Source organism: Thermobia domestica, chromosome 12 (genome assembly GCF_964235325.1).
Source record: "Thermobia domestica chromosome 12, izTheDome1.hap1.1, whole genome shotgun sequence".
NCBI classification, from domain to species: domain Eukaryota; kingdom Metazoa; phylum Arthropoda; class Insecta; order Zygentoma; family Lepismatidae; genus Thermobia; species Thermobia domestica.
The window spans coordinates 117,564,195-117,591,119 of record NC_137465.1 but is presented as its reverse complement, the minus strand read 5'-3'; the positions used below and the strand labels follow the sequence as shown (position 1 = coordinate 117,591,119).

Below are 26,925 nucleotides of genomic sequence, written 5' to 3'. Positions count from 1 at the left end.
ATATTCAGAAGATATTGTTGTAGTAGTCATCTGGCAATCCATAGTTGCTGCGTCAGTTATGTGGGGATCTTTACGATAATGAGATAACATCAATTAACAATGATTTTTTTTATAGCAAACTGCACGAAAACCGAATTTTAGCAAACCACACATTAACAATGCTCACATATTCATTGAGAAACGATATTTTCTTCCCCAAACTCAATGCAAATTGGATCTTTCGCAGTTTAGGACTTCCTTTATGAAACAAGAATGTTGATTGGCGCTTGCTTTTAGGATTAAAGTGGCATTTCCAAGTTTCATCATCTTTGACCACTACAGAGAGCAGTTTTAAGTGGCTACCATCAAATTTGTTCAGGATGAGTTTGCATGAATCTTTGTTATTTCAACATGAACATTTTATCATTGCTTGTTATTGTTTCTATCAGCAGATATATATTAGGGAATAAGGAGGCACCCCAGTGTGTCGTGACGTAATTTGGCTGTTTTAAACTATTTGGTTTTATTATTGTTTGATTTCACCGCTTATGGGTTATTCAGCATAGAATATCCAGTCAAATTACATAACGCTAAAATATTTTGTATGGGGCAAACTCAACATGGTTCATATAGAAAAGAGGGGCGAACTCTACACAGTTAACCTATCTGCAAGTATGATTGCTGCAGGTCCAGATTAACACCCTGACCTACTAGTCGATACGTCTACACTCTGGCCTCCTAATTTTCCACCCACCCTCCTGAAGTAATGTAATGTAATCTCAAATATATTTCTACTTACTAAATTTGAAAGAGCTGTTGTCCATTCTGTTTTATTACATGAAGTTTTTATATTTTGATCTCGAAAAGAGAACAGCATATTACAGGGTGTCTCAAAAGTCCCTTACCACCCCTATTAAAATCCAAATGGATGTACTTTCAGCGAATTCGATGTGGTAGGTGAACTTGAGGGTTATGGGGACACTTTTTAGCGAAGGTTACGCGGACGGACGCCATCTTGAATTTAACTTTTTTTTATTACAAACGCTACATGGGTCATGTGATACATGACCATAGGGTAGAATTTCACCAGAAAACCGAATCTGAAGTCAAAATGCATTTATCTTTATGCGGTAAAGAGTTATCCACAATTGAAGTTGTGAATTTGACTGCGTTTCTTTTGTCTTGCAGGTTGTGAATCATGCCGTTAACGAGGGACGAACGCATCCAGATCATCAAAATATGGGACAGGAGGAGTGCCCGCGCTGTGGCTGCCGATTTCAATGCGCGTCATCCACAACGAACACCTGTATCGCATGTTGCAGTGGCACGGTTATTGACCAAATTCGAAGAAACGGGAACAGTTGTGAATAGACCCCGTAGTGGACGGCCAAGGACAGCCACGAACGAAGAAACAGCTACTGCCGTGCTGGCCTTCTTCTCGAAGTCGCCGCAGCGAAGCACACGTCGTTTAGCAATGCAGTGTGCCGTGAGTCACAGTTCAGTGCACAGAGTGCTCCAAAGGTATAAGTGGCATCCATATAAGATGCAATTGCAGCAACATTTGTCGGAGGACGATCCCGATCGTCGCGTTCAGTTTTGCGAGTGGGCTATTGAGCAATTGAGGGTAAATCCGCAGTTCGCTATGCAGATACTTTTTTCGGATGAAGCCCATTTGTACGTAAATGGTGAGGTCAACAGGCAAAACATGCGCTAGTGGTCCCGTAACAACCCCGCTTGGACAGATCCCTCGAAAATGACCGGTGCAGGGAAAACTATGGTATGGGCAGGCATATGGGGAACAAAGATCGTCGGTCCGTTTTTCATTCCAGGAACGTTAAATGCAGACCGATACCTCGCGTTGTTGCAGGAAAACATAATGCCGGCTCTGATGTCCGAGGACGGTACCTTCCCCAGGTTCTTCCACCAAGATGGTGCACCTCCCTATTATGGCATCCAGGTGCGTCAGATCCTGGATGAACAATTCCCTGGGACGTGGATTGGTCGACGTGGACCAGTGGAATGGCCTGCCCGATCACCCGACTTAACCCCCTTGACTTCTACCTGTGGGGGCATGTGAAGGCTATGGTGTATGCTGTGAAAGTTCGTGATGTTCGCCATCTGGAACAACGTATCATGGCTGCCTGTGAACAAATATCCTCAGACACCTTAATACGTATCCATAGCAATTGGGAGAAGCGTCTGAACACGTGCATTGCCCAGCACGGACAACATGTTGAGCACATTATGTAATACGAAAGTCACACCTGCAATTGCGGATAGCTGTTTACCGTATAAAGATAAATGCATTTTGACTTCAGTTTCGGTTTTCTGATGAAATTCTAGCCTATGATCATGTATCACATGACCCACGTAGCGTTTGTAACAAAAAAGTTAAATTCAAGATGGCGGCACCAAGATGGCGGCCGTCCGCGTACTCTACGCCAGAAAGTGTCCCCCTAACCCTCAAGTTCACCTACCATATCAAATTCGCTGAAAGTACATCCATTTGGATTTTAATAGGGACTTTTGAGACACCCTGTATAATCTATATGCAAGAAATCCCACATGAGAAATTTCAACTATTAATTTATTCTTAATACCTAAGACGGGGGGAAAGGAGACAAATATGCCATCCTTAGGATCAATCCTACTTAGTCTAGGCCCTAATTGAGTAGTGCAAAAAAAAAAAGGAACAAAGGAACCTATGTTAAGTTTGCCCTTACCATAGGGACCGACTACGTGGGTGCGCGGGGCTCAAGCACCATTGGAGGCAACGGCACCGACTTTCCAAAATTTATGTGGGTGCATATCAATAGCGGGACATGTTAGCCTATATGTTTTCAGAGAAGTCTCGATATTTGATTGATTTATGTTTAGTTAAAATCTTCTATGAATACTGTCATAAAGGGCTGTGCTGTTATAAAGTAAAATTACCGCTACTATAAGGGTAAGTTGAGGCTGCTTTAGATCAGTCGGTAATACGACTGACTTGAACACAAGAGAAACGGGTTCAAACTAAAGCTCTTACGGGTGCGCCGCACTCACAATATTATTTGTGTGGGTGCCGAAGCCCAGGAGCACCCACGTAGGCGGCGCGCATGATTGAAGGTATTTAATTGGTGCTGAGCATCCACCGGATTTTTGCATTGGAATTAACTTCGAAATTACACTTTCATTCTGTGAATTTTAAAAAGGAAATATAGTGCATGTAAGCCCAGGTTAATTTTAGATAGGGATGCACATGTATTGAATAATCATTTATCAATACTTATTTTAGACTTCAGGTATACAGCATATAGAGGATCGAGCGATATAACATTACAACGATAATAATAATCCGTGAGTGTAATCTATTATATAAAAGAGAACGCACAAATCCTTTGTTACCTCATCACGCTAATACGGCTGAACCAATTTCTTTTATTTTTGGGGGGTTATTAGGATTTGGACCCTAGATGGTTTTTATCATATCACTTTAATTTTTAATTACCAGTGTCTTGAGATAATTGACCATTCAAGTGTCCATAACGTACAAATCCTTTGTTAGTTCATCATAGGTAAAAATAAACGTATTTATATGCAACCCGCATGACCGTGTCACTCGGCGGGTTAACATAAATGACAGGCGATATAATGTTAACATTTACTGCAATCTACTATGGTTTTTATCATATCACTTGAAAGCGAAAACTTCCGGGGTGACCGCAGCGAAGCGGGGCGGGTTAACATAAATGACAGGCGATATAATGTTAAGATTTACTGCAATCTTCTATGGTTTTTATCATATCACTTGAAAGCGAAAAAGTAAAAATTATCTAAGTAACAAAGTTTATTGCGTTCCGGGGTGACCGCAGCGAAGCGGGGTGAACGCTGCTAGTTTTGTATAATTAATTTCTTTAAAGAACTTGGTGCTTGATGTTAATTTATGTTTTTAAAACTGAAAAATCCTTTACGTAAATTACAAGCCAGCTAAATTATTTTCTATTTTCAGTCAAATTATCCTAAAATGCCCTAAAGGTTTGGCTGTAATAATTGTTTAATAATTTTCTGTATATCCTTATTTTGGGCAATATTGCTGAATACGTTTGAAATTCACAAACAAAATATCTATGTTTAGGTATTTTATTCAATATAAAGTTCAGGAAACCGTGCTTTCGCCCCCCTCCCCTTTGCAAGTTAAAAATAATTTTAGGGTTAATTTTATTTTAGCAGCTCTTAATAGCCTTTCTCGTCTTTCAAAAAGAATTTGAGGACAACTGTTCTTTGTATCTACTAAAAAACAATAAAAAGAATATTTGACGTTAGTGCCGACGCCTGAGCACCCATTGAGGAACTTAAAAGTCGGCGGTTATGGTGCTTACTATCCTGAACGCCACTGCTGCAGAGTCTAAACATTAATATTGTCCTTTGTTTTCATATTAGTTTGAAATTTTAGACAAGGAAAAATTTATTTGTACATTAACTTCCTCTTAAAATGACTGGTAAGTATTTGAAAGGGAAGTCACATACTGGCTACTCTACTAATTGGGGAATATTACATGGTGCGAAGCGAAAGGAAATGGAAGGTATTTATTCTGCAAGCATTTTATGATCCTATATGAAGTTTACAATGAACAATAGTAAGTTCAATGTCACCCGATATTGTCGCGGCAGAAAGAAGGAAAAACATTGAATGTCATGTGGGTATAGCCAGTTACGTGTCCACGCATATTTGTGTCCGTTTTCAAGGCCCCTTACGACAATCAAGTTCAGGAAGTGACATAATACGCCTTAGTTACTTTCTATGGCATTTATTTCTATAGCCTATATATATATGAGATTGATTGATATGTGAAAAGAAATGTTAATTCTGCCTATGGCTGAGTGGTAAACTCAGTACATTTGGAAATTTGAAAAGTAGGGGACAATCTACTGTCTCAAATTTAATTTGCCCTACTTGTAAAAAAAATTAAAAAAATAAACATATAATATTTTAACAATTACTTCCCATTTATATCGAGTTTTTAGGTAAATATTATTCTTCACAACACAAAATTACCCACTGCGTATTTCTATTATAGCAATCTGGATATCTGTTCGTTTGGTCCTTAACATCCACTACATGTTAGTTGGTTTGGAGAATAACGTCCCTTTTGAATTAATTGGACAAGTAGTTCGGATTCTGTTCTACTAAACAAGAAATATATATATATATATATATATATATATATATATATATATATATATATATATATATATATATATATATGGTGATCAGAAAAATGGAAACACCTGTAGTTGGCAACACATCAGATGTATGGGTTGGCAGTGATGTCGTGGAGCCCGCACCGCCGGACCGCTGGTGGTGGTGTGTTAGGTCGGTCTCCATACTACGTCAGGCGTAGTGGAACAGCAGTGTCCAGTGGCTGCAGCAGACGGAGGTAGTGTGAAATGGGAGACCTCTCAGATTTTCAAAGAGGGCAAATTGTTGGTGCGCGGTTATGTGGAATGAGTGTGACGGCAATGGCTACTGCGTTAGATATGTCGCGTGGGACAGTGTCGAAGGTGATGACGGCCTACACAACACACGGGAAAACCACATGGGGGAAGCGGAACAGTGGGCGGAAGAAAATCATGAGTGACAGGTCACGCCGGGTATTAAGCGCATTGTCACGCAGAACCGTCGTGCCACTGCGGAGCAAGTGACGGAGGAACTCAATCAGCACCTCCCTCACCCTGTTTCGACAATTACAGTCCGCCGCGAATTACATGACATGAACTTACGGGGCCGTGTTGCACAGGCCAAACCGCTCATTAGGGACCATAACGCTTTCGCACGCCGCAAATGGTGCCGCGACCATGCAACCTGGACCGTTGAGGACTGGAAACGTGTGATATGATCGGGTGAGTCATCCTTCACCCTATTCCCAACCACGGCCGTGTTTATGTGTGGAGAACGCCCAAAGAAGCTTATGATCTGCAGTGTCTCCGCCTAACTGTGAAACATGGCGGCTGCTCGGTGATGCTGTGGACCGCCATATCATGGTTTTCATTGGGTCCTGTGGTCACACTTAGCGGACGAATCACTGCCAACGATTATGTCGTAATTTTAGGAGACCACTTGCATCCTATGATCCGGATGTTGTTCCCGGGCAATGACGCCATCTTCCAGGATGACAATGCACCCATTCACACAGCTGGCGTTGTTGCAGCGTGGTTTGAGGAACATCGGGATGAAATTCAACACCTCCCCTGGCTCGCCCAATCCCCAGATCTCAACATAATTGAACATCTGTGGTCCGTCTTGGAAACACGACTCCGGCGACGATTTCCACCTCCATCCTCTCTCACAGAACTGGCCGATGCCCTGCACGAGGAATGGTGTAAAATTCCACTCGCTACCATTCACAACCTCTATGCCTCCATCCCATGTCGCATCAAGGCTGTTCTGAAGGCGAAAGGTGGCCTGACACCATATTAATCTGGTAAGTTGCAATTTCGTTCAGGTGTTTCCATTTTTCTTATCACCATCTGTATATATATATTGATTAACAATAAACATTTTTTTTTTTTTTTTTTTTTTGCATTCATAGCTATTTAATTGCACTGTTGGACGTAAACGAGGTCTCGGAGTCTTCAGCGTAACACGTCTTTTAGCTGTCAAATCAGCGCATGAGAAATTTGGTATCCGTAACACGAATTTTGAAATAAACTTTAAAATGATAAGCTTTGAATTTGTATATTCATGAGAAAATATGTCCATTGGCCTTTGAAGAAGTGTTATTTTAAGTACCATTTAAAATAAGAAACCCAGTCACTTTCAACATAGCGAAAGCCTCGACACTTTTCTGATCGTATGAGATATGAGAATGCAGGCTGTTTGACCATATGAAGGTCGTTGCTTACTAAAGTAACTCTTGTTTTTAATATGTTTCATCATCTTTTCAAAACAACTTCCATTACTATGCAAAAATATGTGTTCTTCTCGAGGCTCAAACAATAGATTAATCTATTTAGGTTTGAAAGTGCAAAGTATTGAAGTAAAGCAAATTGCTGCAGAGTCTCTCTCTTAAAAGCACCCTCCGATATATTTTATTTCTGCACCATTATTCCAGTTTTCTCCAACCCCACTCCTCTCCAAGTTGTCTCACAGTTTCAAGGTTACTCCTTTTCATCTTTAACATTATGTTTCTCGTTCAGCAAATCCCCCGATAGAAATTTCACACTGCAATCTGTGAATTTGGGCCCCGATGCGCGAAGCATATAACGTTGCCTTTTGACCTTCTCACCCTCCACGACGATTACGATTGACAATGTATCCTTTCTCTTCTAGGACACGAAATCCAATGGTCATGGTTATTCTATGATCCATTGGTCATTCGACGTCACACTTATACTTGGATAAGGTCTGTTGTGCGACTCTGTGAGAGACTGCAGCAATTTGCTTTACTTCAATACCTTGCACTTTCAAACGTGTTTTTATGTTTTGTTATTGTCGCAACTTAACGGATTTAGAAGCGTGGCCATAGATTTTCTGATGTAGGTTGTATTGACATTTTGACCAGTTGCCCGGTTGCACAGGGTTATCGTAGAGAGTTGAGATTTGTTCTATCTTCTTTTATTTAACAATAGCTTTCATACAATATGCTATTTGACCCCCGGTTCCATTTGCAAATTTTGAGTTGGACCCCGCCTAGGACCCTGCAAGTGCCCCGGGAACACAAATTTTTCATTCAAAAGGTGCTGTGCTCCCCCGAAAAATTTAACCCGGAATCTGACTTTGTAATGTATAGTATGGAGCTCAATTTCTAACTTTTCACGCATATATTTCCGCAACGGTTGCTATCGAGGATGTATCCCTTTTCGTGTTATGTTCTTTTGGAACAAGATATCTAACGGCCATAGTCTCGACTCGAAGTCAGAGTTACACTTGGATAGGTTCCCTCGTAAGTAGCAGTATTACAACCCACGCCCCCAGAAGTCCGTCCTGGATCTATTTTCGTATAGAAAGATACGAATAATGTCGTTTATCTCGGTTCAGAGGTAAGGGTGGACAGATAATAGAACAAGAATTTCAGGAATGAAGAATTAAAAGATTGCGATCTTGGTCAATAATTTTTGGAATGATCCGAAAAAAAGTGCATCAAAAGAGTGCAATCTTAGCCAATAATTAGTTTTTGGATCACGGGCCACAATATTTTTGAATGGTCCCTAAGTACAGTTTTCGCAATTTCTACGGAATAAACATATCATACTGAGTTAAGTGGTAGTTTGAAAAAATGAAATGAAATCTTTAGTTTTACGTCCCACGCTTATGCCGGTTAGGCTAAAGGGGACGGTGATGATGAGAAATGAATGAAATGGTGGAATTAAGAAAGTGGGAGGAAACGGGAGAACCCCGAGAAAACCCACGAGCACGGTGTTTGTCCACCACAAAATCCACACGGCGCGAGCTGGAATCGAACCCGGGACCCCAAGCACCGGAGGTGAACGCTCTACCACTGAGCCACCGTGCCCCCAAGTGGTAGTTTGGGTTTGGCTATACTATATGTAGTTCTCCAGATATAAAGCGTACAAGAAAATTTTTGATTGAAATATATTGGATCTTTTGATCCAAAAATGGAACATGGTAGAGGGGGGTCTAGATAAACTCGGTCATTTTTCTCATGAAAATGATAGAGATAACATCTATTTACATTTTGCAAAAAAAAAAAAAAAAAAAAAAAAAAAGTAGGAAGTTTTTCCATTAAAAGCAGAATTTTCGAAACAGCTGGGGCATCTTTATGCTTATTTTTATGGAGGAGTTTGTAAAGTGGATTTCATCTCCCTAAATTGAGTGTCTCCTGAAATAAATTTTTGACAAATTTTGAACCCCCCCTTAGGATTTGCATTTCAATCGAAGTGACATGACAAGAATTTAGTTTGAAGCACGTAATTATGATTATATTCCAAAAGTTTATTTCAAATGGTTCATCAGTTTCTCCGTGATGTTATCATAAAAAATACTTGATTAAATAATACAGAGTTACCTTGTCGTGTGCCATCCTTGATAAGTAACGCTTTTTTTTTTTAACTGAAGTGTGTTCGGAAAGGGAGAGGGACACTTGATGCACTTCGATTAGAAATATTAGCCTTGAAAGTATGCCTGGATTCAATACAGAAATTCTGTTTGAATAATAAGCAAGTTCTAAAAGTATGGAAACTATTGTAATACAAGACATTTCAGAAGTAATATACGTACGTTAATGTTTTCTGTGATTGGTGATATTCTGTTTGTCACTTCTTACAACGATACCAATGAACCTTCGTGGGAGCTCATGTGGTTCGGATTTCACGTTAACCTGTAGGTCCAAATCTCGTAATTTCTTTGCTAAAAAGGAACGTTAAACCTCAAATCAAACTATGAACTAATACAAAGTAAGTAACATTAGTAAACATACTTGTAATTTAACATGAGTCATTTCCATTAATCTGGAAATTTAGCTTTTATTGAAGGCATATAGTGTCGATGTTTCACCGTTAATCACGCTAATGTTCTATGATATTATATACATAAGAGTGTATTTGGATTGCAGCATGAAATTACCGTATGGGAACATTAAGTCTCTTACTATTTCCAACTCTTGCAATTGTCATTGGTCCTTCAGGCTCGTTTTGGCATCTCTATACTATCGTACAAACTTCGATTGCAAAATGACCAATCAATAGTCAATTCAATTTGCAAAATGCAAAATGAAATCTTCAATTGAACGTCCCACGATTATGCTCTTTAGACTAAAGGAGACGAGTGAGCAATGAGCCTGTATGATTATGAAAGAATTGGTGGAATGGAAATGAGAAGAAATGAAATAAACATCAAGAAAATATTGGATACAGTGCTGTAAGCGACAAAGATTATATGTGCCTGATATCGAACCATAGATGTGCGGTCTACTTACAATACTTATAATTACAGAATATAGGATGTTATTTACGAGTTTTAGTCCTAGGGTTATGCCATTTATACTAAGGGTAGGCTATTCGAGAACGCGTTTTTGATGCGTTAACCTCCGCAGCGAATGCGACCTAGGCCGCTACTCGGTAATTTTACTTTCGCCAGAATTATAAATCATACTGTGAGCCAGTCAGGGTTTCCAAGTCTTTCTTGCCAGGACTGGGTCTGTGATAACAGAGTTCCAATACTCTGCACAAAGCATCTTCCAAGAAGCTGTTTCACGCTAAAAATTCCCTTGCCTGGCAACACGTCTTTCCTTTCACCTCCCCTTCTTTTAGATTTCTTTTAGATATCTTTGAAACAGCAGGCGGTCTATTGTTCCGAAACGCACCAAATACGCTCCAGCAGACGTTTCCTGCGCGTTTTTATTGCTTTCGCGTTTGCAGCACACTGTGATTAGCCGTCCACATTTAAATACATAATCAGCGTATTCCAAGCGTATGCATGAGCAATAAAAACGCTTTGCGAACACTGCTCGAGCGTACGCATGAGCAATAAAACGATAATGCACGAACAGACCACCGTAGGGACCCTCTCACGATCCGCTAGTCGACTATGGTAGACCGCGTTCTATCTATTAACCATCCTTCCCTTATTAAACTGTTTAATCACGCATTACATAAGATGTATTACCAATCTCACTAATATAGTTGAACGTAATCAAGTCGTTAAAAATATGTTACTGTTATGAAATATAATTCTTTCTACGTTATCTTCCGTCGATTTTAAGCAAGAGTATGGTGGGGAGAAAGTTCGTTTTGGCTTGATGTCAAGTTAGTTGAAACAAAAAGTAGTGAAATATTGTCTTATTTTAAACTTTCTATTGTGTTTTAAGATTTCCAATAAATTTTAATGATTTACTTTCAAAAGACGGAGGTGAATTTTTTAAAAGTATTTTTCTTATCAATTTTCAAATTTTAATGCATTCTTTAGCGCCTGATACATTGATATTTGCAGAAATAATGTGCTGCCGTATTAAAAAGATATTAATATTAGTTAAATGATCACTATACAATAAAAATGTTCATACTCCATAAAATTATTAGTTACATGCCTAAAAATAAAACTACGAGAATGCCCATTTATTCATTTAATTGAATAAATTCCTCTCTGAGCGTCTCGTGCTTTTATTACGATATTACAGAATTATTTTTCAATGCAGTCTGAATAAAAAAACGTTTTAACATTTTAGTTTTTTTATCTTGTCATTTCGCTACTTATTAATTAGCCTAAATCATAATATGAAAAGCACTTCCTAAATCATTCTTCAGAATGGAAGAAAGTTTTTTTTTTCTCAAAGAGGATTTTACTGTTGTTTAGTTGGTCCAACGTAAAGGACTTATATATATATATATATATATATATATATATATATAAATATATATATATATATATATATATATATATATATATAAATATATATATATATATATATATATATATATATAAATATATATATATATATATATATATATATATATATATATATATATATATATATATATATATATCAATGTTATCTAAGAGGTTTCAAATAAATGGTCATGGTATATATAGGGTGTCTCAAAAGTCCCCTGACATAGGGTAACTGTTATTATCAGGGTTACAACAAAATGTAAGAGAAACCGTTCCCAAATATGATGTTTTCAGTCTAAAAGTGAGGAATTTTTAAGTCGGATGACCCGTTTGGCCTGTACATCTTTATGCGCCCAATGTTAAATGAAAATGCAACGTTGCCATTTACATAAACCCACAACATTAGGGAATGAAGTTACTGTTTGAAATGGGGGCTGGCCATCAATACGTTAGCGTAAAAGACGGTAACTTCTATCACTCATGTTGTGAGTCCAGATAAGTGTCAACGTTACATTTAGCATTAGGCGCATAAAGGGAGTACAGTCCAAACGGCTCATCCGATTAAAAAAAAAATCTTTCACTTTAGATTGAAATCATCATATTTGGAGACGTTTTTTCCTCTGACATTTTGTTGTAGCTCTGATAATAACAGAGTTACCCTATATCAGGGGACTTTTGAGACACCCTGTATATTATGAAATAGTGTGTCCATACATGTTTTAATATTAAGAACTTAGGATAGTAAGAGAAACCTAATATGTTCATTAGTAATTTTATAATCTTAGTTATGGAATATTTATTTATTTACCGATAGATTTATTAAGTTCCTTGTAATATTTGTTTTTTTGTATTTTCAGAAACTAACTGGTATTATGATATAATTTTTAATAATTTGTAACAAACTATTGTTCTGCACGTTTAAACAATACATGTATAAATATTCAAAAGGTTCTACATCGTGCATATAAAAAAATAATATTTCTTTGAATTTTCACAATGATGTTTCCCAATGAATCATTCAATGCCTTTCTCAAAGAAGTTGTTGAAGTTATAGCTTATTGAAGGTTAACAAATTTGTGTCAATCGAATGTATTAAGTAATCATGTACCGGATTAAGTCATATATCCAGTTACCAAAATGAAGATCCGAAAATTGTCCCCTACTACATTAGATATTTGTGAGCAAAATGTTAAAACAGAGAAAATTTCATTCGTAGATCAGCATCTGACAGCTGCTTAGCTTGCTTCGTCTGTTCGCCAAGTAAGAGGAGTTTGGAATTTGAGCAAACTATCAAGCGGAAGGCCGACTGCGACAAACACATACCATTGGATAACAACATCGAAGGAACACCTGAACAATTGTTGATTCATTCGTTTATTCCAAAAGTAGCCAAAGAAGAGGAAAATATTTCCCAGAGTTTAGCGTTAAACCACAACATAACTGGAACTTCTTATGAACGCCGCAACTCTTCTGACACAAAGCTTTCCAGTGTTGAAGCTAACGTAATTTCGGTTGCTAGCAAAGATACACCTAAAGGTTGTGTGAATTCCTCTAACGTATCCTCTAGTCTTCACTCCTGCAAAGACGAGAAACCTACGTTATTGGCTAATATTTTTTAGAAAAGCTACTCAAACGCAAGAAAATTAGATAAAAAAAACGGAAATTCCAAAAAAAAGAAAGACCTGACACGTGTACGAAAAAGACACAGAAGGGGAGAAGTTATATAGATTATGATTATGATATTGATGTAGAAGCAGATAAAAACGTTCACGTTAAACCAGAAATATCTCATAAAAAAACCAGAAGGGTAAAATAGGAATAATCAAATCAACACAAGTGGATGTGAATGATATCTACGATGATCTCATTGAAATAGAAGAGGAATTTCATTTACAGCAGAGAAGGATTCCTATATTCTTGTTGTCGAATGATATTGAAGAAAAAATAGAAAAGGAGGAGAACAAACTAAAGAATGTTTAAATAAAAATGATTGACAAATCTGGAAAAAAAAAAAACAATCTGTATCAATTATACTGTTTTTGTCTTGACTTAAAAACTGAAGTCCTAAATATGCTTCGCAATTTAATTTATAGCATTAAAATTTTAACATCCCAGCTTGTAGGAAAAAAGTATAACTATTGGAATGTTGAAACTTATTGTAAAACAAAAACTACGAGACCTTCAGATGGAACTTCGAAACTACACTACTGCCCATTTGGAAAACATTAATATATATATAAATGGTGTCTCAAAAGTCCCCTGACATATGATAAAACTCTTATTAGCAGCGTTCCAACAAAATGCAACAGGCGAAACCATCTCCAAATATGATGTTTTCAATCTAAAGTTAAGATTTTTTTTTTTTTTAATCGGACGAGGCGTTTGGGGTGCACACTCTTTATGCACCCAATATTAAATGAAAATGCAACGTTGCCATTTGCCTGGACCCACAACGCAAGTGAATGTTGAGACTGTCTTTTACACTAACGTGTCCATAGCCAACCCCAGTTTCAAACATGCTCCCATTTACTTTATGTTGTGGATTATAGGTAAATGGCAATATGTTGCATTTTCATTTAACATTGAGCGCATAAAGAGTGTACAAACCAAACGGCTAATCTGATTTTTAAAAATTTTTTCACTTTAGATTGAAAACATCATATTTGGAGATGGTTTCTCCTCTTACACTTTTCTCCTTTAGCCTAACCGACAAAACCGCGGGAGGTAAAAATCAAAGATTTCATTTCATTTCCTCTTACACTTTGTTGTAACTCTGATAATAACACCCTGTATATAAACTGATAAAATGACAGAAAAGATTATAAAAGTGGGATGTATGCCATCAATTAAAATCATAACAGGAATTTAATAATACTTAAGGTGAATAATTAGATTGTAAGGGTAGGTTTTTATTATTGTTCTATCTTTTAGAGTTTTATTTTTAATCACGAGAATGACATATATAAAATATTACTTCCATAGCGTGATCTTAGTTAACACATATACAGTAGTTATACTCTGTTTTGGACTATTCGACACTAAGAAACACGGGTAAAACTCAAATTAATGATACAGTTTACTGTACGAACGATGGATATACACTATTCCATTCTCCGGATAGCGGTATATTGTACAAATATACGGCATCCTCTTGCTTACTACAGAAATCAGTATGGAGCATACGTTATCTGTATGCTACATAGGCACGGTCCTTAAACTTTACATCATGCCGTTGCAGGATGTCTGACGTCCAGACCCGCAACCAGACACAGAAGTTTGGGAGGGGCCATGAATAAGATAGGGGAGCCAAGTCATTAAAAATTCTCTTACAAATATCTAAATTGTGATTTTTGTATTAATAATAGCATTTTGTATTGAGGTCTGGAGGGGCCATGAAAAGTTTAGGGGGGCAGGCCCCCTGGTCCCCCTCTAGTTGCGTGCCTGCTGACATCTAACAGTTTTCCGTATATCACATGCATATACTTATGTTACATTCCTCAGCTATATGTTATATACGTCCATTTATATGTGAGATCCTGACTGCCTATATTGTTTCCTACGGAAAGTACGTATAGATGGAACACTTATTCACAAAGTATTATAAAATATGCGTTTTCAGTTAAACGTCTGCTGTAAGTTAAGTCCAAAAACTACAGGAATTACACGTGTAACCTACCTTTTTAAGTACGCCACCTACATTTTTTCCTCAGTGTATTAAAAGTTAAATTTATGAGAGTGATGAAGGATCATGTGAGGTCATAAACTCAGTTTATGATTACGAATGCTGGTGTCAGCCACATGAGAGAGATTAAAACTACATTAGTGCTACTAACATTGTGTTACAAAGATTAGAACTGTTTGAAAAACGATCATTTACAAGAGTTTTCTCTCAACAACATAATCAGCTACGCAACGTAAACCCTGGAGACTCCGTTCGATTCCCGGTAGCAGATCATTCCATAACATAACATGCTCAGGGGATGTCTTACAAATCTCATATCTGTTACGGAACATTCAAGGAAACTTTAAGGATAATGAAATATCCACTGGATTTCCCTTGAATTTCAATAGGATGTTCCTATCACGGGACAATCTTTTGATGTTCAAAAGTTGTTCTGAGATTATCCCCCAAAGATCCCATAATGTCCAACAAGAAGTGCCTTTACTAGGACATAAGCAGACATAAGGATGTGACGGGACGTCTACTAGTAAAAATAGGTTGTCCAATGAACATGTTGGTATCCTGGGACAGACATACAAGGGAAGTCTTTATGCTATGTATGATCTGTAGAGCAACCCACATTATGCTTTATTTTTTGTTTAATTATGCTTTATTTTTTGTTTAATTATGCTTTATTTTTTCCATATTATGCTTTATTATGCTTTATTGCTAATTTCAATCATTGTTTTACATTAATCGTGTATGATGTATAATATTTACTATATATTAAATATTATAAATATCTTGATCTATTTGTTAATATTTTATGCAACCAGTTTCTTTCATATTTAATGAACTTTCTACTTAACGCACTGTAAAGAAATATGCTTTGCTCGAGTCAGTTTTTCCTATCACTTGTGTGTGCCTTAGAGGTGCATATATACAGAAAGGGAAAGTAAAAGATGCCACCAAAAAGTACAGAAAGTGCTCAAGTTCCAAAGCTACACATAACAATAGAATATGGAATTCTTATGTACTATTCATTGTTGTTCATTTTCTTCTTTTCCTTTTTTCTTTTCTCCACATCAAAGTATTACATCGAAAAATTTACAGAAATGAAAATAAGCTTTTCATTGTTGCATTGTTATGTTTTCAATGATTTTGCACTGTAAATATTGGTTTTAAAAAATATTAATACAGTATGTTAAATTTGCAATTAAATATAATTTTCCAAGAATTATGGTATATATTTGAAATTATACTTTATGCTTTATTTTTTTAAAATTATGCTTTATAATGCTTTTGAAATTTGTTTCTTCTGAACCCGTAGACCACCACAACCATGTTCAAGGTACCAACCATATGTCTAAATTGCTATTATGCTTTCTATGCTTTTGAGTTGCCTAACGACCTGGTTCGGATCTCACTTCAAGGGATAAGTCCATGTATTATACGTATAGTCTCTGTGCTCAAAGAGATATACTCTAAAACAACCTAAGAATCATTCGTACATACGTTCTGAGTTTCCGAGTTATTAAAGTTCCAAAAATCTTAATTTTGGTGTATCTAACTTGAGCAAGATTTTCGGAAGAATAGCTAACGTCAGCAAAATTCTGGAAAGAAATTGACGAAATATTTAATTGTTCTCAGAATGTAATCAAAATGTAAGGAAAATGAGATCAGGAGAACTAGTTAAAAATAATAAATAAATAAATAAATAAATAAAAATATCCCAAAAGTTGATCGAGACAAATACAAAAATGTAGTTCGAAAAATTAATGAAATTTTTAACGGATTAAGCTTAAAAATTAAGGCTGAGAAAAAATAATTCATTAAACTAAAAAATTATTGCCAGAAACAAGTAACAGTTAAAATTAAAATTAATAGTAGGCCTACTATAAATAAAGTTCAGGATATCAGAAAACTATTATTATTAAAAGTTAATGTTTATATATAGAAATAAAATCCATAACAGTGATTAGTTTATATCATGACTGTCAGGGCCGGATTTAGATGGTGCAAAGGTGCACGTGCATTCCTTCGCCCCCACCCCCTTCGTTGTAAATATACACTATCTAAAATGAGAAGCTAGCAGTAAAAATAGCAACACTTTCCGAAACTTTCTGCCATCATATTTCCGTGTGGGGCTTAAAAGAAAGCAGAACTTTGCAAAACAAAAGTTTAAGTCGATTTTCTAAAAGTATAAGGAAAAGGATTCACCAAGCAAAACAATATAACATTGTCAAGTAGGGAAGAAAACAACCCAGAAGGAGAGAATATTTTTTCCTGTATAATACTTGCAACCCTCCGTTCTATGCATCAGTGTTGTCAGGGGTAAATAATATTGTCACATGTCAGTTTGAAGAGTTTCAGTGTGATTGGTTATTTTGGTTGTTATTGGTGCACCCTCCCCCCTCAGACAATCCTGGATCCGGTCCTGATGACTGTTATATCCTTGCAGAATATCAATTTCACATTGCTTTTGAAAAAAAAAAAAAAAGTAACGAATAACGATGATTATTAATTAAAAGTTAACTCATAGAAATTTGAACTGATTAAATTAAAAAAGTAACAATTTCTAATTGAACAATTTAATCACTATTTTTTAACGGATTAATTATAAGCCTGTAGAGAAGTTGAATAAAAGTATATTTTAAAAAGACGTGCAAGACAGGTAACATAAACTTGCCTTGGTTGTGTGAGTGTTCTGGGCAAAGGCAGTACTAATTAGATAATTTACCTAGCATGGAACCACTAAGACACCTAGAACAGATTTAGGGTTGCTAGTTTCTTTCTTCAAAAGTTCAAAAAGCATATACAACGAAAGGGAACAACGAAATTGAATTGGAGCGATATTGGTAATTGAGGTTAGTAATATCATGTACAGTTAGCGACAAAAGTTCTTCGCGTTTTGTAGCATTAATTTTGTGCATAACAGTGGTATTGCTCGAATATACAGAAAATTAATTTTTTTTAATCTATTGAAAAACTGTACTCAAATTGTCCTTCCATTGTGAAGTTACTTACGAAACTAATTTCATCACACAGAAAGAACTTTTGTCGCTTACTGTACATAAGAACTGGACTTCTACTTCTACTTCTTATAATGCTAAACCTTAAAACTTAATAAAAGCAATAAAGAAACATTTGGTTTTGTCATCCAAATTTCTTCACTTCCTTTTTGTTTCTGATACCAATAAGAATCGTGCTAACAAATAAAGTCTTAAATGAAAAATAAAAATTCAAAATCTGACCCCAAAAACTTATAGTAATAATGTTGTGGATGGCCTTCACTAAACACATTACGAATGTATCAACTATGGTTACAGATTATAATTATTAGAAAATGAGAAGAGGTCATTTAATAACCACTCAATTTCTGAAAAGAAGCGAAATGAAAGGAAGAAGCTAATTCAGCTAGGGTGGCCTCCTCTTTGTTTTTCTATGATGCAGAGGATTTGGAGTCTGTTTCTCTGTCCGTTACTCCACAAGATAACTATTGAAAAAAGTTATTATTATTATTATTATTATTATTATTATTATTATTATTATTATTATTATTATTATTATTATTATTATTGCAATATACAGTTAGTATATTCTCTCGGACACGTTTGATAATTGACTCAATCTGTTAACATGCACAACGAGAGGTGGTAGCTCAGTGGTAGAGGGGGTCCTTGGTTCAATTCCAGCTCGTGCCAAGTAAGCTTTGTAGTGGACAAACACCGTGTGCGTGGATTTTCTCGGAGTTTTCCCGTTTCCTCCCACTTTCTTCATTCCACCATTTCATTCATTTCTCACCATCACCGTTTCCTTTAGCCTAACTGACAAACGTGGGACGTAAAACTTAAATATTGCATTTCATCTTATTCATTTCATTTAACGGTGGTTATGCTTACCCCATTTAATATCTATAATATTTCCTTGCTTTTATGCAACCTCTATAGTAGCAAAGATATGTTGGTTGCCTATTATACAAGGATATGTAGCTTGTCTTAATGCAAAATGCCCCTAAGAATATCCCAAACATGGAATCAACTAAACTTCTTTTTACTGTTTTTAGCAGTGTTTATTAGTTTTTGTATTCTTCATTAGCAAAATACATAATGTATTGGGAAGAAGGTAGCTGGGAAGATCAAACTAAAAATTCTCTTTGATAACAAAAACCTTTAGCATTTTAAAAAAGAATTATTTTTTAGAAAATGAAGCGATTATGAAAGACGATGAAAAAGAGAATTTGTGTATATATATATCATACTAACCGACTTTATAGTGGTTATATGGTATTTGCTAAAAAGAATAAAATAAAATAAAATAAAAAGAAGGGTGTTTAGCTAGCGGATCAAACAAAAGCTAACCATCGTATCAGTATATCGATCCCCTGCAGTGGATTTGGAATTCGAGATGCGGACGACGCGCAGAAGGAAAGCTAGGTACAACTTTACCGCCCGCCAACCTGTGAAACTGCAGGTCGTAAGGCGGTGTCAAAAGCACTTATGTTCTACCAGTTTTGAATATGTTGAATGGCTGTTACAGAAAAAAAAGTCTACGTCAACTACAATTTGATGGCTATTTTATTCGTATGGATTTCTTCCTTATTAGTTTATATTGCCATAATTCATGTTAATGGATAGTCAAGCTATTGACGAAATTCACTGAAGCTTTCGGGAAAATGAACAGGTTTTCCACTTGTGCGTTTACTTGAAATTTCGTGAAAATGCACTTTAAAAAATTATATTTTTATTTCAGAGTTCCTCATATATATTTAGTGAGCGTTCTTGACGTATTTAAAAAGAAAACCAGCTGCAGAAAAATTGTATTATGACGAAGTATTACTTTTTGACTCGGTGTTGACAGTTTTCAACCATCTCATGGCTTGGGAGACAAATTCATGAAGAAGGCACATTAGTAGCGCCATTCAGGTTTTGAAAGAAGGGATGGGCAGCATAGTCCACCCCGACATAATAATTTCTCGTATTTTATTATTTTATTAGTATGCAATTTATTAAAAAGCATGTTTTCCTCAAACTTAGAGAAAGGCAATTACCTCCTGACCACCTTAAATGACGCCCCAGTGGTACATCACTGCAAATTGATGACCACAACCAGTGCATCCCATTGTTTGCTAATTAAACTCAATAAAATTGTTATTCCCTACTTTCCTATTCTATTTAATATTATCATTAAACTTTTCCCTTCACTTTAAAGGACTGCTTCCTGGAGATTTTCAACTAAAGAATTCATTATTACAATATGAGAAACGTAGAAGTAACGTGAGCAAAATTTCATGAAGAATGTCAGCTACAGGATACGTAACAAAATGTTAATATGTCAGGCAGGCGCTCACTCAGAATTTTTTGTTGGGAGGGGTGTCCAATACTACAAGTTTTGGGGGTGTCCAATAGTACAAAACCACTATGTCTATATACTAGGCGCTCGTGGAACGAGGATGGCGTGATCTCTATTATAGATTCAAACCCCATTGAAATCATAGCAGGAGGTATGAGTGTGGTTTCAAAATCTCATCTCTCTATCACTTGGATCTCTTGTTCTCTCCAAAATCAAACAACTCCTTCTTGGTACAACTATTTCTCTGGACATCAAATTAAATTTCCCATGAATACAACATATAATCATCATCAAAATATCGAGTTCTTTTGTGTCAGAGAACGAAACAGATGATGAAGCTGTACAATGTTTCGACATTCGAGTACGGTGATATACATTAATATTGTGATGAAAGGATTCTCCAGTCACAGTTCATCTTCTTCCCTTATGCTGATGATCGACACTTTTATTTAGGTTTTTAGGATCAATGACATGATAGAGTTGGAACAATCGACTCGTATGGTATGGCAGATAACACACGCATCAAAAGATTAAAGCAACTAATTCACAAATTGTATCACAGAGCAAGATCTGGAATACCTGTCACTCAACTCAGTGAGCTGTTATACAAACATAGATGGCAATATAACGCAATAGATTGTGAAATACATTGTCATTTGGGGAAGCGCAACTTTTGTAGTTACTGGTCACGAAATACCTTTCTCACTAAATGATGACCAGATGTATGAGTATCGTGTCCAAATAATGACACAAGTTTGTAGTGGTACGATACAACTGTTAGCGTGATGTTTTTATATTCCTTAGTGAATGTAAATAATATTTGTTAACTTGAAAATCATTCATTGTCTTTATATTATTGTAAACCATTAGTAATATTTTTCACTAAATAAAAAACTTTTCGAGCATAAATAGTGATGTCCTAGAAAAAATAATTTTCCTACTCTTCAATGTGACCGATGCGTATGTGTATTTTGTGCATTTAAGTATGCGTCATCTGCTTACACATACCCTTTCTACTATAACGTATAGGTCTCTTTTTACAGATTTTAGAAAATTTTTCAATAATTTGACCTTTTGACCTTGAGACTGATCCCAGATGGCTGGTTCGGTTATTGGATCTCGGTATCGATCTAAGGTACCCATATACCAAATGTGAGAACCCTAGCTGCCATAGGTAAAAAGTTATCTTGTTTACAGAGAAACGTATTTCACACTATTTGCGAATTTTTATAGCTCGTACCTCGCCATACTAGGGTCTACTCCTTTTTTCTACTCACAAAGAAGTGTGAGTGGAGAATCCTTTCCTTACACTGATTTTCGAAGTAATTTAGTTTTTCTCGCCCCTAAGTCATACAAGAAGGAGGTGGAGCGAAAATAGTATTGAACGAGTCTTCTCATCCGAAAAGACAATAAGTAATTGTAACATACTTCCACTTATATTTACACACACTAACACACACTAACACACACACACACAAAAAAAATCAAATTTCTATGCTATATCAATCATTTCCCTGTTAAAACAAGCATCGTTTCATTGAGAAAGTGTAAAGTGTACGTTGAATTAGGAAGTTTTGGGGATCCGCACCCGGTAGACTTTCGTGGATACGTACCTGAAGTCAGGAGATCTTAAATTAGGATTCTGGGAAGTCTTATGCAATATTAAGTCCAAATTAGTAAGCTAAACTGAATACAGTGTTTGGTCCTGAAGACTAAAATGTATATTTTTGGTAGTCAAAAAAAGAAAGTTCCGTTGAAGTTATTAACAATTAAAATAATAATAATAATAATTACCTTAAACGGCTATTTTTTAATTTCTTTATATAAAAGAATAAATCCTAACTGACTGGTCAACGCCTAAGCCAAACTGCTTAAGCTAGAAACTCAAAATTTGGACAATATATACACTGAGAAAAATGATTGGATTGAAATTGATCCTATTGGTGTATACTTTAACCCAACCAGATGGCTAAAAACTGCTCCGACCCAAATAAGGTTAGTTAAATAATGCGTTTAGTTAAATTGGGATGAAATAAATTCAACCCAACTTGTAGTTAAATATAGGAGTCTAACCCAACAACCCGATTGGTGTGAAATCGCATAACCGGTTGATACGTTTAACCCAACTTGGTGTTATATGACCCAACAGAGTGTAAATTTCATTAACTCGGTTATGCGTTTGATCAAACGTGTAGTTAAAGGTGAACAAGCGTGGGGTAAGAAATGATCACATTGTAGAGTCGCTTGAAGAAGGAACGGAGTGCAAGTAACCTAACAAAGAGGTAAAATTGACCACGGTGGAGTTAAAACGATTAAATAATGAGTTTTAAAAAAAAGCCTAGGTCATTAACTGTTTCGAGATTTAACACAACATGTGGTTAATGTTAAACCGTCAATTGGTTACAAAGAGGACCCAACCCTACACAACACAAAATGATTATTACTTTGACGTGTTATTTAGGTTTTTATTCAGCACCGAGTATATTGCTTTCCGAACATATCAGAAATAACTACTTACTGGTGTGAGTATTTGCGTTGCTCACAGGCAGCAAGAAGTTGTTTCAAATCTTTTGCAGTATATTTGGCATTTGTGCCAAGCAACAAATAACGTTCTATGGTTTCTGTACTTGTCACAATAATCGTTATTGAGCTTTTGAATAGTCTGACAACAGTTAGACGATTAACATTTACGCCATATGTTGTTCTTATGTGCTAGAACATAAGAATAATAGATAGGGAAAAAAGATTACAGCACTGCTATTCATGCATTGTGGCTCTGATGCAATATATACCGTCTTTTTTTTTAATTTTCGGCGCTATTTTCTTTGTCTGTAGCCTTCCGCTTGGGTAACGTTGCTATAGTAATCGTGCTCTGTCAAGATAGGCCTTTAACTCTGTATAATTTCGACGAAATATACAGTAAATAACAAACATGTGTTTAATTGTTTGTAGTACTAAATTGTGCACGAAATTCAGCATTTTTTAGACTATGTTTCACGCATCATGACACTTTCCGTTAACCAGATATGACCCAAGTGTTGGTTGAAAATACTCTACAGTGACATGTAGTCATTTTGTTGACCCAACGGTTAATGCAGTTGGGTTGCAAGTGACCACCCATTGTTTCCAAACAACCCAATTTGGTTTCAAAACTTTTAACCACATCACGTGGTCACGTTTCAACCCAATCAGTTTTCTCAGTGTAGGACCTGTTAAGTAACATAACACTAAGGAAAAACTTTCCAAATGTAGAGGTGAAAGGGGAATTGAAAAAATTGTTATAATAAGATGTTTATGTTTTGGAGTCCCTTACGGCATGAAATTTGATACTTAAATTAAAATAATTAACTACGATGTTCAGGATTTTTAAATATATATTCGACCTAGAAGTAAACAAAAGAGATGGGAAGAAAATGGGGTGGAAGTTTCAATGATTATAGTAAGATGTCCATATCTTGAAAGTTCTTAGGATTAGAGACATGAAATTTAGTATTTTGATTTTCACTTTAAAATAACTATACATGTGCTTCAGCGTTTTTAGATTTTTAAATTAGAATAGAAGAAAAAGGAATAAGGAAGATTTACTAAGATAACTGTACGAAGCGTTCGAATTTCGTACGAGACTTCGAGCTCAGACTAATTCTATAGAAAGGTGCAGAAGGAAACACGCAAGTTATTAGTACCCACAGCAACACATGGAGACATTTGCTAGTATAGAATATACTGTATGACAAAAATATATTTTGGTATACAACTAGGCTTGCCAGACGTCTCGGTTTGACCGGGACTGTCCGGTTTTGAGGGTTGTCCCGGCGTTCCAGCAGGTTTCGTGTTTAATCCCGGTCAGACGGAGATTTGTAGTTTCTTGTCGCAAAGTCATTTCAACAACTTCTAGCGACTTTTCCATTGAGAAGATAAATGGAAAAGTTAACAGTGCGAGGACCAATGCTCTGCAAAATGAACTTGGCAATGACTTGCAGTGAATTCTTTGATGACATAAAGAACAATATGTGATTTTTTGAGAAAGGTTCATTCAAGTGAAAAAAGTATAAAGCCTGAATAATAACTAGTAGTTCTTCCTTTCTATTTTGCGGATTTAAATTAGTTACTAGATAAATGTTGTCGTACTAAATATCTATTGTTATTATATATACATATATAATTTCAGCAGAAACAAATCTTGATAAAAATTGAACTACTTGAGAACTTAAAACACCTAACTTTGACTACTGGAAAAGCAAATTTTGACTAAAATACCTTAAACTGATTTCTGTATTATTATTATTAGGGCAACCCAAAAGCATAAAAGCATAATGACATTTTACACATATGATTAGTACCTTGAACATGGTTGTGGTTGTCTAAGGGTCCTGAAGAAACTAATTTTAAAAGCATAATAAAGCATAATTTTAGAAAATAAAGCATAAAACATAATTTAAAATATATAACACAATTCTTGGAAAATTCTGTTTAACTATAAGTTTCACATACTATATTAATATTTTTTAAAACCTGTATTTACAATTCAGAATCTTTGAGAACATAACAATGCAACAATGAAAAGCTTATTTTTATTTTTGTAAACTTTTCGGTGTAATCCTTTGAAATGGAGAAAAGAAAAATAGAAAAGAAGAAAACTTCCTGCCAATAATGAATAAACAATAGTTTTCTTTTAAGTGTAACTGTGCAGTTATGAATGATGATTCGAAATGTACAAAAAGTGCACAAGAACTTTACACTATACTATGTGGACCTCTTGAACTTGAGCACTTTCTGTATTTTTATGGTGGCATCTTTTACTTTCCCTTTCTGTATATATGCGCCTCTAAGGCGCACACGTGATAAAAAAAACTGACTCGTGTAAATCATACCTCCTTACAGTAAATTAAATACAAAGTTCATCAAATATGAAAGAAACTCTTTGCATAAAAAGTTAATGAATAGATAAAGATATTTAGAATATTTAATGTATAGTAAATATTAAACATTATACACGATTAATAAAACAATGGTTGAAATTAACAATAAAGCATAATTTGGAAAAAATAAAGCATAATTAAACAAAAAATAAAGCATAATGTGGGTTGCTGTAATTATTATTATTTGGTAGGTCTACTACAAATCGAAATACTGCCTTTGTGCATACTAATATTCATGCAATGTAAATTTGTTTGAATTCTGAGTAGTGTGCAAGAATACATCTTATATTGGAATTTGAAAAAAAAAAAAACATGCACTATGAATTTTTATTGTGCATGTGTTTTGTTCAGTTGAGAATTTATCACAAGAATTTTTGATAAAATATATTGGCATTAACAATGTCACGGTTCGATGCTTGAGAAATGTGGCAAGTCTAAATACAACGAAAGCACAATCAAAGATATTTTCAAGCCTAGAAATGTAACCAGTGAGGAGAGTGCTCCTGCATATATATATATACACAAGGCCGTATCTAGAATTTTCTTACCGGGGTGCGTCAATAACTACTAAAATAACCAATCACACTGAAACTCTTCAAATGACGTGACAATTATTTACCCTTGACAACGCTGATGCATAGAATGGAAAGAGCATTTTAAAAAGGGTCGCAAATGGCATACAGAAAAAAAAAAGTCATCTCCTCTTGGCTTTTATTTCCTTCCCTACTTAAAAAATGTTATATTGCAGTGGTGTCCAATTATAATGAGCCTGAGGGCCATAACCGTCTTTATTAGTAAGGTGGAGGGCCGCAGCTAATAATAATAATAATAATAATAATAATAATAATAATAATAATAATAATAATAATAATAATAATACACTACAAAAGAAAAATATAAAAATGTATTTGAAATATTACATTTAATGTAATAAATGAGGGTGACTAGGAGAGTTTACAAGGATTGGAATATCTACATCCAATCCTGTTCTTGCGAGCCGCAGAAGATGTAAAAGAGAAGAACCTCCAAGACCGCTTTTGAAGCGATTCTTCACAATTTTCATGGTGAATTAGTATGGTTGGTTTGGTTTGGTTAATTGAAGTATTCGTTCCTTTCAGCAACGATGCCTTGCCTATAGCTACATTACCGACTCCAGTGTTGCCTTGTATGTCCGGGCCTTTTTGCTGTACAGAAGCGCTAAATGGATGCCTTATTTTGGAAGAAGAGTGGAAACATGAAAAGAATGAACATAGATGAAAATATTATCAGTAATAACATTCGTATGTCGTGAGAGCTTTGTGGGCCGCAGAAAATGGTTTGGCGGGCCGGATGCGGCCCGCGGGCCGCCATTTGGACAGCTCTGTTATATTGTTTTGCTTGGTGAATCTTTCGACCTACAAAAAATTGACTTAAACTATTACTTTTGCAACACTCCGCTTTCTTTAAAGTTCCAAACGGAAACATAACGGCAGAGTTTCGGAAAGTGTTGTTATTTTCACTGCTAGCTTCTCATTTTAGATAATGTACATAATTTTAGATACAAGGAAGGGGGTTGCACGTGCACCAGTGCAATATATATATATATATATATATATATATATATATATATATATATATATATATATATATATATATATATATATATATGCATATCAATGTCGTAGAAGATACGCTGCAACCATATG

The 26,925-nt window shown here is 35.6% G+C and overlaps 1 protein-coding gene across 2 annotated transcripts in view; it reads right to left on the bottom strand.

The window, feature by feature from the left end:
* Positions 1-26,925, bottom strand: part of LOC145666605 (calcium/calmodulin-dependent protein kinase type IV-like) — a 326,462-nt gene that overhangs the window by 227,980 nt on the left and 71,557 nt on the right. Inside the window, exon 2 of one of the 2 annotated variants that reach the window (XM_081734012.1) lies at positions 12,632-12,884. The exons of the other annotated variant lie outside the window; for it this stretch is intronic. Within the exon in view, the coding sequence (XP_081590138.1) occupies positions 12,632-12,678 (47 nt within the window). The 5' untranslated portion in view covers positions 12,679-12,884. The remainder of the gene's footprint in view (positions 1-12,631; positions 12,885-26,925) is intronic. 2 annotated transcript variants of the gene reach the window in all.